The following is a 16,593-nucleotide window of genomic DNA, read 5'->3' on the forward strand; positions in this document are numbered from 1 at the left end:
GTTCAACCATCCCCAGAAAAGCAAGGCTACATCATGAGTGATCATTTTTTGGGAAGAAAAATGCCATCTCCCACATGGCTTCCTCCCTCTTCCCCACGGCTTTTATTGCTGATCATGACATTACTTGGTCTGGACTGCGTCCCCTCAAAACTTTTGCACCTCCAGCCTCCTTGCTATCCTTGATGCTGTGTGACACTCTTCAGCAATAACTAAATTATCCATGTGTTTTCAACACAAATCAAAAATCTTGCACTAGCTACTATGAAGAAAATTACCTCTGTCATCTTCCAGTCATGCATTTATATTTTAAATCTCTGTATATCTAAAACAAATACAAAAAGAAGTTATTACATGCTTTCTATTTACTGGTCTGTTTTTCAGTATCCAGAAGCTCACTAGGCTACCAGGTAAACTACACAAAGCACTTTTCTCCTCTAAAGAAAAGGTTATGGAAATTTGGTACAGAATCCACCAAATAATACAAGGTCTTCAACTTTTCAATGAAATAATAGTAGCAAAAGAATCAAAAAGCTTTTAGTGAAGTTGCATGTCTGCTGCAGAAAGAGCCCTAATTTGGGAGGAATTGATGATGGCATGCCTGTCTGAGAGTCCATCTGTGCCACAGAAAGCATGAGTTTTGTCAGGCTCTTTATTGCTATGAAGAAAACACAAACAGATGAAGCCTAGTTAGCAGTGTTATGGAATGACTTTGAACAATTGTAATGAAATCCAGCTTTTAGTGCAGATTTATGTTTTTAAAAGAACATGGCATGTGGGAAATATTACTTTATCCAATGTTGAGACAAGTGCTAGAATTTCTGTGTAAAATGGTAACAGGATGGGGTTTTTTCAATTTGCATTTTTTGGAGGAAATGTTCATATTTCTTCTGAGATTTATGTTCTTACGGATTTTTTCTTCCTATGTGGTTAATCTGCAGAAAATACATGGAAAATTTTGCTCTCTCACCATAAACCTCCCGTTGTGTGGAATGTTATACCAATGAAACCACATTATAGACAAACTGAGCCGTGAGGACCACGCTCAAGTAGTCAAGGACCATGTTGAAGTTAGAGTGGAGGGTGGTCAAGCAGCCAGAATTAGTGCAGTTCTACTTTCCCTGGTCAGGAGAGTGAAGCCTTGGGAAGACCCCCATCACATCAGGGTGGGCACCAAGCAGTGAGAGGAATTTATTCCACAGAGAGTGTGCAATAACACGTGAAGAGCTTCGGGAAGGAACACAGGCTCATGGAGGGGAAGGTTCAGCCTTGTAGGAGATGCGCTGTGGGCTCCATGCACTGAGAGGACAGGAGTGGCTTCCTGAGAACAGAATAAGGCCTTGCTCCTGCACCAGTGAGAATTTGACAGTTCTTACTGACATTACAGAGCTGAAGGGAGGCCAGGCAGGCAGGCAGGTGTCTTAGCTCAGTGTTCAGTATGCAGCTCTCTAAAGAAAAAACTGACTGGTGGGGTTAGAGCTCAGTGCAAGACATCTCCCTGTAAGCTGCATTTAGATGCCTTTAGGCACTTCAAATCCTGCTCAGATCTTCTATGGAATCTATATTTTCGTTCTAGGAACTGAGCATATCTATGCTCTGTCCACGCAGAAATGCAGACATTCCCCACTTGATATTGATGAAAAGTTTTTATTCAGCATTTGCATGATTTGGTGTTCTGTCTTTGCTATTTGCTCTCTGTAATGGAGGACAGGCAAAACTTATCTACTTGGTCAGGAGTCTCCCTGACCAAGTAGGTAATGTAGTGTATTGTAGTAGTGTATTGGACTGGAGGAGTCTTCTCTAGCCTGCCTGCATATGATGCCAAAGCACTTCGGGAGGAAGTGATCCTTTAGAGAACTCATTTATATATTATCTAAGGAATAAAGCCAGAATATACCAAATTTCAGGAGAATACTGTACATATGGAATAATATACCTTCTGAGACTTTCCACTGATGATCCTGGATCTTCTACATCCATGGCAAGTGTATTAGCTTTTTCATGTGTTAAAAAAAACAAAATAGGAGCATTTAGTTGCACTAAATGTCATCTATCACTGTGTTTGGCCATGTGCTTCACTCATCTGCTGTGCACTCAGTGTACACTTAGATCAATTTCTTTCTTTAGCTTGTTATTAGAAATAGAAGGAAATCTGTTTTCAGGATGCTAATTGTCCTTATGGATTTGTAAAGCACTGAGCTGGCCAATCTGTTAAAAAGATTGTGCATGCATGTAGAATTAGACTCTTACCACTTTTTAAGATAACTTTTTTAAGGTCCTTGGCTGTGGCTTAGGGCAATCTAGGTGCTTCTGTAACTGATATGTTTGCAAGGCTTTAAGAATAACAGTCCTTAAATCAGTTGCCTAAATTTCATTGATGTCCCAGTGAAATTGTAAAGGATCTGGTCTTTAGAGATATTTAGATTTCTGTTCCTCACACTGTGATAGGTGGGAGATGGTCACTGCAGCAGCTGTAGGAATCTGGCACTCTGGAACCACTCTGAGGCAGGCAGGAGCAGCTCCATGAAATTCCAGGAGATGCAGCACCCCAAGCACTTAGCTGTAGCAAAGCTGCTGAGAGGCACATCTTAGTTTAGTGCTTTATTTGTTTTTAAGTTTTGGCTATTATATTTAAGCAGAAGTTTACAGGTGCTTAATATCTGTGGGGTTTTCTAGCTTTTACAAGTATCAGAAGTTTAATTCCATCAGAATTCCATTCATTAATATAATGAATTAAACATCAGTGCTCTTTCGTGAATTAAGTAAAAAACACCCAGCAAAAACACAAAACAACAAGAAAAACACACAAACAAAAAAAACCCACAAAAAATCCTCAGCTGAAAAGCTCTTAAGTTGAAACCCCTAAGAGGATGCAAGTGAATCACTTCTTGCAGAGTGACAGTCCTTTTTATCAGTGCAAGATATATTCAACAGAAGGTTTGGATACATGTGAACAGAGAATCAGATCTTGATGAAAATGGGAAAAAAGGAGATAGCAAATCTATTTGCAGAAATATTGTCTCTGTACACTTTTAAGTATTTAATGCATTTAATGCTTTTTTATATAGTCCCAACATGTTGAACATGTCTTTTTAAGTTTTAAACATAGCATTAAATTGATATGGAATGAAAATCTCCCTGGAAAAAGTTATTTAAATGTAGATATTTACATGATATGAGTTAGCAGTATTTTGTAACTTATTGTCTTTTACAGCAAAGAAAAACTAGATCAGTTTACTTATACAAGTTACATTACTGAAACGATAACTTATATTTCCTATATTTTTTAGTTTTTAAAAAGATGAACATTCTTAAAATAATTGAAAGTAGTTTCTGCTTCAGATTTTAGGTATCTTTCATCTGAATTTCTGTATTTTTACATTAAGATACCTAGGTTTCAGCTGCTTTTAGTCATCAAAGCTAAACAGTATTTAAGTGAAGTATTTGTAATAACTGTACATAAAGCCTCTGTTATTTTTAACATCTAAGCTGGTATTTTCCTTTCTGAACTCACCCTTTTAATTCATGTATTCTAATTACAAAGGTAAGTAGAACATCCTTATAAAAGAGAAGCAGGCATTTCTCTGGAACTGGTAATTATACCTTCTAATAAATTAACACAAAAATCTTTCTTTAGTTTTTTCTTTAGAAGTAATAGCACAAATTATAAAGATCAAATAAGGACATTATAAAGATCCAGATAAGGAAATTTAAATATAACAGAGATATAACTCAGTTGAATTTGAACCAACAAAGAGAAAAAAACCAGGCCAACCACAGAAATTCAGATCAAGTTCTCACCTGTGTGGAAGTAAATGTGTAATGCTGTATCTAGTGAGTAGAGATAGGGGAAGATCTTTCTAAGGCTGGGATGCAGGATAAGATAATGCACAGCTATTGCTGTTAGCAGCCATGAGCCCTGTACAAGAAATAGAACTTCTGTTGAGTATAATATATCCACACAAGGTATATAAACAAAGATATGAATCTGCTGAAAAGTGTTGTCCTAGCACTTAATTTTGAGGGCAACAAATTAGAGTGAGACTGTGGCCTGCTGTGAGATTATTCTGTGTAGTGGTAGCCTCACCTCCTGAAGTGGAGACTTCTTAGGAGAGTTTCTTTGGTTGCAGCTCTCAGCCTGGAATGCTGTCCCACAAGAGGGGCTCTCTGGAGCCTGATTTATTCTGCAGAGGAGGCCACTGAGGAAGGAGAGACATGTAGGATTTTTCTGACTCATCATCGAAGGAGGTTAAATAATTGTGAGCTGCACTTCACTTCCTGCTGAAGAATTAAAGGGAAGAATATTTAGAGTTTAGGAGTCTTTCATGTCAATAGTTTGTGTCTGAAATTCTTGAAAAAATCTTTAAGGGAAGGTGGAGTCAGTTATCAGATACTAACAGAATTCTATTTTTTGTGCAAGTTATCATGTTTTGATAAATAAATCCTCTGAATTCAGAGCTAAGTCTTCTGAAAGGGTTTTATAATTATATGATTTAAACATTTTAAGTTTTCTGACATACATTAGTCATATATTAAAATTTCAGCTATTTGTTGTTATTCTACTATCTTAAAGTATTTTCCAAATTAGTAAAACATAAATTGTAAAACTGCAAGAACATTATTTAAAAAAGATGTATTGAGGGGTTTTGCTGAGAGCAAAATAATTTAATTTAGAAACAAGCATTCTTTTCATGGAGATTTTAGTGTAGATGTGTAAAAGGCAAACTGTGGCCAAATCAGTGCCCTTATCTTTTTTGTAAATATAGTTGCATAAGAGAAATATGTCACCCATTTTATTGTGTGACAAATGTATTGCTTTGTTCTGCAAAGTTTTAATTTTAAGCACAGTGGCAGTTTCAATTAAACCTTTAAGATTATACATAGAAATGTTTAAAGACATAGAAAACCTTGTGATATTGAGGACAACTGAGTAAGCTGAGATTCTGCTTAACAAACTGTTAAACAAAAACATTTCTTACCTAGCAGAATAATTTATTATAGCTGCTTGTTCTCTATTTTAAAAACTTTCATCCAGCTGTTGTTCTCAGGCAGATATTTACCTGAACTTATTTTCCTAAAAATAGAAGACTTATGTATTCAAAAATGCTTTGTTAAGTTAGCCTGTAATGATAATGATGTAGATGATGATGATATGACATAAAGGGAAGAGAAATATCTTCATTTCTTTTGAAGAAAGTCTATATTTAAATTTTTTTTCATATCCACTAAAAAATTCAATTTTTATTGGACTATTATTTTTCTACCTGAATCAATTATCTTCCCATAGGAAGTGCTTTTTCAAGCATAAAATAAATCATGGATAAAATCCTAGATCAAATTAAGCATGTTCTCTTTCCAGACAGAAAAAAAATCATCTCCATTGATCTAAACTTTTATATAGGATGATGTAAAATAGGATTAATGGCAATATTTAAGAACAAAACACTAAAGTAGTTATACTTGCGTTGGTCATGGTTCAAGAGAAATCAGCTGAGTAGCCACCTAATGTGGAAAAAGTTCAGCTGATTGACTTCCTTGCTTGCCTGAAAGCTCTCTAAGCCCTGTAGCCTGACTCTGTAGGTGCATAGGACGTCCCTGATGTGATGAATTAAAATCCAACCTCACTGAAATCTGACAGTAGTCCAGCAGTTCAGCGGAGGAATGGCCATTTCTGCAGCAGAGCAGATCCATCAGGCACGCTCTAGTCTCGGCTAGGGCGCCCTGCCAGGGAGGGTTTCACAGAACAAACCTGCAGCCCCAACAGTTTGACATTGGAGGAAGGAAGAAGGGAAGGAAGGAAGAAGGGAAGGAAGGAAGGAAGGAAGGAAGGAAGGAAGGAAGGAAGGAAGGAAGGAAGGAAGGAAGGAAGGAAGGAAGGAAGGAAGGAAGGAAGGAAGGAAGGAAGGAAGGAAGGAAGGAAGGAAGGAAGGAAGGAAGGAAGGAAGGAAGGAAGGAAGGAAGGAAGGAAGGAAGGAAGGAAGGAAGGAAGGAAGGAAGGAAGGTTGGTTCTAGAACCAGCTCTGTATATTGTAGCAGCTTTCTGAAGAAATGGGATGCTGAGGGGGGTCCACACCTCCAAGGACCATGCTTTAACTGGCAGTGTCTGCTTCATACCTCTTCTCTTGCCTGTTTGCCACGTTCCATAAGATACCCAAAACTCATGGAGGGGAGTTGCCAAGCAAACATGACTTTGTAGCCTAATAGCTAGAAACACACATAGCCATGATATTGCATTTTCCTATCTTTGGTGCTTGTGATAAGCATCGTGCCTACGTGAAAATAGCAGTACACATCTGGAAACAGCTGTTAGAGCATGTTCTTGTGAGATCATAGTATCAAGCTGTCTCCTGCATGGATATGGATGGCTGAGCACAGGTATTTCTCAATGATGACATTAATGAAGATGTGAGAGATATTTGGCACCTGATCTGTAATGGTCAGTATGAGAGAGCTCACAGAGAAGTTTCAGACACGTACAGCAGATGTTGTGTCATAATACAGAAACTCCTATAATGGCTGAGTCCATTTTGGGTGAGGCCACAGCTTCTTCTGGTTTTCTTATTGCTCTGAGATTTTTAGCAAAGTAGTGAAATAACACTTCTCTTTTCAGTGTTCTGTTTCCTGTGGAAAAGGTTTGAAGTTTCGTGATGTGCATTGCATTAACAGCTTCCAAACAAAAATAGAAGAGGACAACTGCAAACATTTGAAAAAACCACGAACACACAAAATATGTAGAGCTGGAAGATGTCCTTCTTGGAAGGCCAGCAGATGGAAAGAGGTATGTAAAAGCTTCCATAATTATGTTCTCCATGAAAATACAAGACAATATCATTTTCATGACACACTGCTTCACTGGGAAAAATTGTCAGTATGCACATAGCAATGAAATTGATGAATTAGCAAGCACTTAATTGTAGTTTCTTTTTCTTTCTTTTAAGAGTGATGAAAAATAAATGTCTGTGAAAACTGAAATTATTTGCTAATCTGAATTTTGTACTCAATAGCTACTTAAGACTTTCTTCATCTTACCTTATAAATTAATAGTAAATTTTTAAAATTTACTTCTTACTTTGTGGAATGAATTCAGTAATAACAAATGGAACCAAGTTTATGGGAAAAGGATAAGAAAAAGGACTTGTGGGCACAAATACTGGCCTTTTCCCTGGTTTGGTCTTATAAAACATCTGTCACCTTGTTGTAAAATTGTGTGTAACTGAGCACATTGCAATATTTTGTATTTCACTCACTCTTTCAACACAAGATTCCCCACACTGGACACAGTATCACTCTCCACATTTTGGCCAGGCTTGATAGAACAATATGAACTTTGATTGAGCTTGGGCGTTTAGGTGGGCTTTGGGACATAATTGTGCTTCTGCCTGGGGTAAAAGGGAATTAGATTTGTCTCAGCAGGCATTAATGGGATGGTGAAATTCCTTTGGCCAAGAAGACGGTAAAGAGGCATTTGGCATTTAAGCTCTTCAGGGTTCAAAATTGTTAGTTCTACCTGCAAAAAGTAGTGTCCTCAGAATATTACACTTTTTGCAAGATTTTCTAACCTGAAACACTTGAGATTTTTTCTCTTTTATTGTAGTATTTGTATTTTAAAACAGACAAGACTGTCAGTCTCTAATAAAATCAAGATGTAAACTTAGATCTTCAATCACTGATCTTGCAAAAATGTAAACTTCTGCTTTGCATGTCTATAGTGATCGTCCCTACCATGAATTAAGGTAGGCAGAGAGCTCAGTTAGGTACCTCAGATGCAATTATTTTCTGTTTAATTATAGTTTTGCATTTTCGCCATAAATTTATTCAGGTATTGTACTCATATCACAAAGGCCGTGAAGCTTATTTGAAATAATATCCTAAGAACTTCTAATGACAGCAGTACTCCCTCTTGGGACAGTGTCGTTTCACAGTGACACAGCTAATTTTGGTCTCTTTTAGTGCTCTGCATCCTGTGGAGTGGGGGTTCAGCAAAGGGACGTCTCCTGCCAGGTGTCCGGCCTGGGGCGGGTGAGCGACGCCCTGTGCAGCCGCGGCCGGCGCCCTGCCAGCACGAGGCACTGCCAGCGGCGCCCCTGCCCGCAGCACCGCTGGCTGGCACAGCGATGGGGAAATGTAAGCAAGGCTTCTAACCTCTGTGACTTCATTGAGTTCTGTAATACGGCATAATAAGTTTGGTTTCTCTTCTTTTTAAAATTCCCCCCCCCCCCCCCCCCCACATTTGGATGTATTTCTAGTAGCTGTTATGTAGCAGAATAACAAATGACCGTGCTGGAAATTTTGAAGGTCAGGCTGGCAAAACTTCAAAAGTGACAAAAAATGTTAAAGGCTTTATTTATACTCCCTTTTTATAGTCTCTACAGGATTTGCTTGTCTATTGTTGTAGACAAAAGCTCTGGTGGAGTTCTGAGCAGGTATTTATTGATAGAACTATCTCTGCATACTTTTCAACAAAGTGCATAAGATGTATAATAGATCCTTATTATGAAATATCTTTTTAAAAAGCAGCTTTTTAAGAACAGAAATGCAGAAGAAATATCATGTGGAAGTAAATACCATGGAGGTAAAATCTTTGGACAACAGTGTTGATAAGAAGTTCTGTATGGAAGATTTAAAACATCTTAAAAACATGAAGCATCTTTTCTTGTTAGAGAAAAGATAAGAAGCAAAATAAATCTCATTATACTCCTACCAAAGAGGAAGCAAGATAAGGAAAGAAAACTCAGCATTCTCTTACCAAATATGCTTTTTCATATTTAAAAAAATTTACATATACTTTCAGGAAAGAGCTGTCATTTCTAAAGGTGTAATTACTATTTTCTACCTGCAAAAAATTTAATAACTTTTGTTATTTTTGCAAACATGCAAACACATAAAGCTGCGGAACAGAAAAAAACCCAAAATTATGTATAATACCTGAAATGGTGTGCAGAAGAGCCTTTCTCCAACATTAAAAAAATACATTTTGTGCATTTGTGTCATATTAATAATCTGGCATGCTGAATTTTCAAGGCTCTCCCTCTCCCTCTTGTTCTGTTTTCAAGATCAACTTGTTTTGTTTTCAGGACCAACTTACTTCTTTCATATTTCATTGAAATCCTTTTCTGTCTCTTTCCTTTTCATAAGGAAGGGTTTTTACCCTCAGCCTGTTATCTTGGCTTGACCTTTTCACTTTCTCCTCCGTCTTACCCAACAGTTACTGTGTCATTGTAACTCTATGCTGTTTTTTGGTTTTTTTCCCAGCTGATTAGAAGTACTTTGAAAACAAAGTAAAATACTTTGATTCAGTGAATAATTTAGTCTGACATTGATAGCAGATGTCAAAAGGTATTGCTGTCTCGGTTTTAGTGGCGTGTGCCAATCAGTAGGTAACTTCGTTCTGTACATGTCTAGTTGAACTGTGACTAATTTTCTCACTTTTAGTGTTCAGCATTATCTAGAAGGAAGGAGATCTACAGGAAAGTAAAATGTGTGAATGAAAACCAGCTCCAAGTCGATGACAGTTTCTGTGATCCTGCCACAAAGCCTCCATCATCCAAAACCTGTGGAGTATCTCCCTCTAAATATGTTGTGCTCACAGGAGAACTGTCACAGGTACACTAATACATTGTACTGCTCACACATCTCTTATATATCTTTACATTTAAGAATGTTATATTGCTGTAAAATGTAGGTTACATGTGTGGAGAAGTTTATTTGCATTTGAACATGTCTAAACTTTCTCCACATTGACCTTCCAAGTCAACCATGACTTATTGTGGAGGCTGTTATGAGTCCTCCCTTAACCACCCAGGATCTATGATCACTAACTAGAGGAGAGCTGCCCCTACCACAGGATTCCTTTGCTGGGTCCCAGGAAACTCTCTTGCAAGCTGACCTCAATGAAGTAACCAAAATGATTTTCCTTGATTTCTGTGAAGTGCTTGATCAGTGCTTTGTTTCCCTTGCCCATCTGCACTGCCTGTGTGTGCATGTCTGTGCATGGGTCACAGCTGAGAGGGAATGACTGGCTGTGCATGGGTCACGGCTGAGAGGGAATGACTGGCTGTGCATTTGTCACAGCTGAGAGGGAATGGCTCTGGAGCCTCTGAGAAAAGGGCACCATGGGGCTTTGTGGCTCCTTGCACACGTTACAATTGCAGACCTTCACTTCTGTGCACTGCTGCTCCAGCCCAAGGCGGTGCGCCTCCAATGAGAGGCTTTGCCAGGCTCAGAGCTGACATACCTGTAATGCAATTCTGCAGAAACGTCCCAGAACCTTTCACAGCAATGATGCCTGTGCCTGGGGATTTTGTTTCAGTGCTCAGAGAGCTGTGGGTTTGGTCACCAGCAGAGGATCCCCTACTGTGTTGGAATCCACTCTGTGCAAAGGCGGCGCGTGCGCGGCCTTCGGGCTGTAGCGTACCCAGAGTGCCCGGTACAGCCATCCCCCTACATTCACAGATGCAACCTCAAAGGATGCTCACAAGCAGCTACCTGGACAGTGGGGAAGTGGACCAAAGTGAGTACAGACGTGCAAGCTCATTTTTATAGCTGCCTCTAACATGAATAAATACCAGGAATAACTTGCTGACGTAATGATGCTAATTATTTGCTTCTTTCTAAACTGAGTCTTAATGGTTATCTATGTCTAGTGCTCAGCGTCTTGTGGAGTGGGGATAAAGCAGAGGACAGTTGAGTGTATGACTGAAAATGGCTTATCTAGTGACTTGTGCCTGCCCCATTTAAAACCAGCTGCCAGAAAGATCTGCCATGAGAAAGAATGTAAGTGATAGCTGTGATTTTATGCAGTTAATGTTTTCCCAGGTTACTTATATTAAAGCTATAAATATATTTGGAATGCAATTATGGAAAATTAAGTCCTAAAAGTAAGCTCTGTTCCTGAAATATTAATATGATTTAATAATTCATTTTGAAGGTGAAATTCTTACCACCTGCAAAGATATGCAGATTAAAAAAGGGATGAGAAGGGATGGTGAATACCTACTTAACGTTAAGGGAAGGATGATAAAGGTACTGTTAATATTTATGAGTTTTTATGAGTACATATTTTTATGAAATAACTTTTTTCTAATAAAAATTTTGCTAAAGGGTTGCATTTTCTCTCCCAGATTTATTGCTCAGGCATGAACTTAGAGAATCCCAAAGAATATTTGACATTGGTAAAAGGCGAAGCAGAAAACTTTTCTGAAGTATATGGATACAGGTACAGAAGTGGTTTTGTAATGTTATGAAGTGCATTTATTCCTTCCAAAGTAAGATAATAAAATAATACTTACTTTTTGTGAGAAATTAGAGTAGGAATTTTTTTTTTGTTGATTTTCTGTTTTAAATATCCAGGCATGTGAGCACCCTATAGAAATATGGATAGTTCAAGCCTGAAATTATGTTAGTTGTAGTAAATTATTATAATTATTTTCTGTCTTGACTTTAGTAGAAATGACTTTGGTCCACATTAGTGTTTCAGTTGAGCCAAGATTAAAAGCAGAGCTTGCTGTTCAGTAAAGGTTGTTTAATATTTTTATGTGGAATAGTGCAATACACTTATTTTTCACTATGATATTAAGAAAAAAATCTCAAAATGAAAACTAAATATTTGCTGTTCTTTAGGTTGCAGAATCCATATGAATGTCCCTTCAATGGAAGCAGAAGGCAAGACTGTGCCTGTCGAAATGATTACCTTGCAGCTGGCTTTACGATTTTTAGCAAAATAAGATTTGATGTGGCATCTATGCAAATTAAAAGTAAGCATTTTGTTTGTTTCAGCCAATTTGAGCATTTTATTGAAATTGTATGTGGTCACAATTGCCAAATTATATTTTGATCCACTTACAGATCCAGCTGTGCCATCTTGGGGCAAACAAAATTCTTATTTAATTTAAGAATTCAATGTCAAAAATAAAAAAAGAAAGAACACCACTACTTACCTTGTAAAGCTGTCCCAAGTGGTCAAGCGGGTCAGTCTCACAGATTCATTTTTGTATGTGAACTACCTTCATTTTCTAAGGTTTTGTTCCCATTATTTCATTTTATTTTAATCCACAGCATTTTGTTTTCCTGTGGAAGTCTTTGGTTCTGTGCTCTGCTTAGTCCCTTCTCAGCCCTTGGCAGACACTAAATAAATGGACAAGGAATCTTGCAGTGCTTTAAGCCCCTGCCTGAAGCTGGCAAGTTGGCCCAGCTCCCTTGGTGCAGTGTCCAGGTGCACATCCATCTTCCTCCTAACCCACTCATATCTCAGAGAGAAATCTGGCCTTGTAGGTTGGACTACGAGTGCAATAACCAAAATTCAAATCATTGTTTCTCAAATCAAAACACACAACCTTCTTTCCAACAAAGAAAAAAACCCCACCCAATGCAAACAATAAAACATCCATGTTCACACTTTTCCCTGTTTCCCCCTGAACTTCAAATGCAGCAGTTAGTGTTGAGTAACTTTCTGTTTTCTAGCTACAGATTTTCTTTTTGCTCAGACTATACTGGGGAGAGCAGTACCATTTGCTACAGCTGGAGATTGCTACAGTGCAGCCAGATGTCCACAGGTATTTACGATTTCTTGCTCCCTTGAAATGTTTACATAAGAGGAGGGAAAAAATATGTGTGACTTGTTTAGATCTGTAAGGTTCTAAACCAATCTCCTGTTCTGTAAGGTCAGTGTACAACATTAATAAGTATTTTTCTTCTTACTCTCTTCTCTCCTGTTCCACCATTCCCCCCTCTCACAGTTTTTCCCTCAAATTGTTTATTACACCCTTTCCCTGTAGGCTCCATGTATGTGTCTCCAGCTTTCTGTGTGTTTCATGTACTGCTCTTCCTCTCTCTGGATTTGATGTATCCTTTGTTTCCCCTAATGCTTTCTCAGTCTTTGTTCTTCTCTAGTGACTTTTCTATAATCCTGCATAATTTTCCTAATCTTTTCTTTGTTTCTCTCCTGACGCTTCATGTCTTTGAAGACTACCAGAGGAAATCAAATTTTTTTTAGTAGTTTACTTTAAAATTTCCGCATGCATTGTTGTGTCTGCATTAGTGTTCTAGTTTTCTTGGGTGGTGCTTTTTAGATTAATCTCTATGTTGTCCCAGTTTTCTGTTTGCTGTTTCACATCACAGAGTAGTTTGGAAAGACATGAACTGGATCCCTTTTGGATTAAGCTAAAGGCAGCAATGAGCTTCAGAGGAGGGATCTTAATATACTCTAATGCTATTGAGGATGCAGTCCATGGGACTAGGTGTGAGTTTATTTAGTCCAAAATAAATCCATGATTGGTGCACTGTCTACAGACTTGGGCTCTCTGGGCCAATTTTTGCTTTACAGGTCTGTTTATACTGCATTGTCCTTCTTGATGATGCAGACATAGCCCTTGTCTGAGCTAGTCAACCTTTGTAGCCCCCTAGCAGAAACAGGACTCCTTAGAAAACACTTCAGTTTACCTTACACTATTAGACAATTTAGGATGAGGTCAGCTGTCCTCTGGAAGTGAATTTCTTTTCGTTATAAAGGAATTAAGACCAACTGGCTCACGCTTGCTTGGAAGTGAATCCCTGTTGCTCATATCTCCTGGCTGCCTAAACTTGGGACCAGCTGTGGGTGGGCACAGCCCAGGGCAGCTAGAGACAATTTATGCACAATTTATGTAAAAATGAAGTGCCTAGGTTTGGCAGACTTAAACCCCTGGCAAGAAAACAGTTGAAGTTCATTACAGTATTGGATGCCTTCAACCTGCAAGTCCTTTGGGTGCAGCATGATACAGATCTGTTTGCTGCTGTGTGTAGCCTCTGTTGGGAGGTCATTCTGCTTACATGGCTTGGCACTGACACATTTATTTCCATCTAAAAGTTCTGACTGAAGCTGACACTTTTGATGCAGTCAAAAAGTTTCCATTCCTGTGCTTTTAGTCCTTAAATCTGTTCCTGGCCTTGCACATGCTGCATGATACATCAGACAGCTATTGAGCTGTAATTGTAATAGCGTTTCTCATTTATTTTTGCAAAATGATGTCACTGTGAAAGAAGTTACTCTGGGACTGTTAATTATGGAAATAAGTCCATACCATTTGTATGAATTTCCTCCTTCATTAAATGGAAGTCTTCCACTTTGAGGATAGTTGAAAAACATCCTACCCTATCCATATGAGTTTTTATTAGCTCATCCCGAGTTACATGAGTGCTATAAGCACAGCATCTTTACATAGAAGTTCTCTCAAAATAAATCTGCCACGCTGAGCAATATAACTGAATTTTTGCAACAGAATTTCAATGAATCATTATAATAAAAGCTATATATATTTATATATGTATGACATTATTAAGCAATAAAACACAGAAGCTACCATTTGCAATAAAAAATTACTAGGTCTGAATACAGAAATCCAGGCTTTCAGTGAATAATGCAGAGGTGTGCAGTTTTCTGATTGCAGTGCTGCCTGAACTAATCATTAGGCTCTTTGTGGGGGCAGTACATCTTTGTAACAAATTGCACTTCTCTGTGAATGCAATTTAATAATTTTCTGTATCCCAGTTTGTTTACCAAGGTAGTGCAATTTGTTACTTTTAATATATTTCCTATTCTCATAGGAACTGACTGAAGCTAGTTTTCAGAGTCTATATTTGTGTAGGCAAATGTTTTAGAATCAATAGCTTCTATATCTGTTGTGAATGGTTTATATTGCAAAACATTCCACTTAAAAATATTTATTTTAACATTCACTTATGTACTTGTTCAGTTGTGTTATTTATTATACTGAAAAAGCAATGGAACATGATAAGATGATGATGCTTACATCATCTTACAGTGTGCAAACATTTGAAAATTTGATGTCCAAGCGATTTGTCTTTACAGGCAGCAGTGTGTTTTGATCAAGTTATTTCCAAAAAATTCAGGAACTTAAAAAACAATAGTCATTCAAGAAAACCAGCTTCATTCTTGCTTTTGAAAGTCTGTACTTTTTGTAAATTAAAATTTCATTTGTAGAAGGGCAAAAATAATTTCAGTTGTCAGATGTTAGTTTTGTCTTCATACTCAGATGCTACAGATCAGCTGATGCACAGCTGGTGCTTATTGCAGAATAACTTGGTTTTGTGTTGTGAATGTCCATAGAAAGGGGGTAAGGCAGCATATCCAGCCCATATTTTGTACACACCTTTGAGTACTTCATGTTTAGACATATCCCAAGCAATATGTGCAAATATGCCAATATAAAGTTTTTTAGTGTTTTGAACCCTGTTTATCAGGTCTGTAATTTTTTTTTACTTTTTTTTTTTTTTTTTCCTAGGGCCAGTTCAGCATTAACTTGGCTGGTACAGGTCTGAGATTATCCAGTACAGTGAGATGGGTTGCTCAGGGCAACTATGCCACTGCTGACATACACAAATCCCACGTGAGTCAATGCTGTTGTCCTTCACCTGCTCTTACAGCTTGAACAAGAGGTACAAATGTTGGCTGTAGTGAAAGCTGCAGTGATTTTTGTGAATCAGAAATAGCATTCAAAGTCTCTGACCCATTTAAGTTTTCTACAGCAATGTTTAATCACACTGTCCAACATCTAAATCAGATCAGCACTCCCTGCCTACCCTTCAATTAACTGATTTTAAGAGGTTATTGTATTAATTGGGTTTATTAGAGGCTTTAAGGTGCTTCTAAAAAAATACCCAAACACAATACCTAAGCCTCCATATTTTGTTCAAGATCATCCTACTACAGATTATCCTTTTTTTTTTTACTCTGATCTTTATTAGTATGGGAAACCAAAAGACCAGTTAAACAAGAACAGTAAGTATGCCTGGTTTAAGACAACATTGGATGGTAAGCCTGGGAATGCTGGAGAGCCTGGGAGCAAGGTGTAGAGTGGTAGTGATAAAGGATCTCTGTTCCTGTTTTGCTAATGCTGCTGTCTCTTGATTTAGTGTTTCTAGGTATGATTTGTCAAAAGGTCTGTTGTGTGTAAACCTCGAGAAGCCTTTTGTGCAACTGTGATTTCAATCACTTTTCTTGATTGACTCTTCTCTTTGTCTAATTCCTAGGATGGTACTAAAATATATGGAAGATGTGGAGGATTTTGTGGAAAATGTGTTCCTAACACAATTATTGGTCTCCAACTTCAAGTACAGTGAGAACTCTGATGTACTAGGAGCATCAAAGCAGGGACATTTACCATTTAGGCTCAAATTGTAGGTGCTCTGTATGTGTATATTGTAATTTTTTCATGTCTGTAGTGATCATTACTGTAACGTTCACTAATAAGAATTCCTGTTTTCTTCAGGATTAACTCAAGGTTGTATTATCTGTTTATGGGCTAGCAAGTGCATAAATCACAATCAGAGACCTTCAGGTTTTACGGGAGAAGCATTTATTCAAAGTACAGTATGTACTAACAAGTAAATTGCACTGGGATTACTTCCGTGGGTAACACTAAATTTTACCATAATTGTAATTCTTTACCTGTTACTTACCAGTATAGTTCTTTATGCAGTATTCAGTAAAATTTATCCTCTACTGATCTTTTATGACAGATTGTGCTAAAATATAGAATCGAAAGCTTTACTGCTATATAAAGAGACGGGTAATTTCAATACTTCCAATTTTATGCAAAC

At 37.7% G+C, this 16,593-nt stretch overlaps 1 protein-coding gene across 1 annotated transcript in view; it reads left to right on the forward strand.

Moving 5' to 3' along the window:
- Positions 1 to 16,113, forward strand: part of ADAMTS20 (ADAM metallopeptidase with thrombospondin type 1 motif 20) — an 85,229-nt gene extending 69,116 nt beyond the window's left edge. Inside the window, exons 29-39 of the mRNA XM_058022645.1 lie at positions 6,608 to 6,775; positions 7,948 to 8,121; positions 9,430 to 9,600; positions 10,307 to 10,507; positions 10,641 to 10,770; positions 10,925 to 11,019; positions 11,118 to 11,212; positions 11,617 to 11,750; positions 12,457 to 12,548; positions 15,276 to 15,380; positions 16,024 to 16,113. Coding sequence (XP_057878628.1) covers positions 6,608 to 6,775; positions 7,948 to 8,121; positions 9,430 to 9,600; positions 10,307 to 10,507; positions 10,641 to 10,770; positions 10,925 to 11,019; positions 11,118 to 11,212; positions 11,617 to 11,750; positions 12,457 to 12,548; positions 15,276 to 15,380; positions 16,024 to 16,113 — 1,455 coding nt within the window. The remainder of the gene's footprint in view (positions 1 to 6,607; positions 6,776 to 7,947; positions 8,122 to 9,429; positions 9,601 to 10,306; positions 10,508 to 10,640; positions 10,771 to 10,924; positions 11,020 to 11,117; positions 11,213 to 11,616; positions 11,751 to 12,456; positions 12,549 to 15,275; positions 15,381 to 16,023) is intronic.
- Positions 16,114 to 16,593: the final 480 nt, after the last annotated feature.

The sequence above is a fragment of the Melospiza georgiana genome, chromosome 4, assembly GCF_028018845.1.
Source record: "Melospiza georgiana isolate bMelGeo1 chromosome 4, bMelGeo1.pri, whole genome shotgun sequence".
Taxonomy (NCBI): domain Eukaryota; kingdom Metazoa; phylum Chordata; class Aves; order Passeriformes; family Passerellidae; genus Melospiza; species Melospiza georgiana.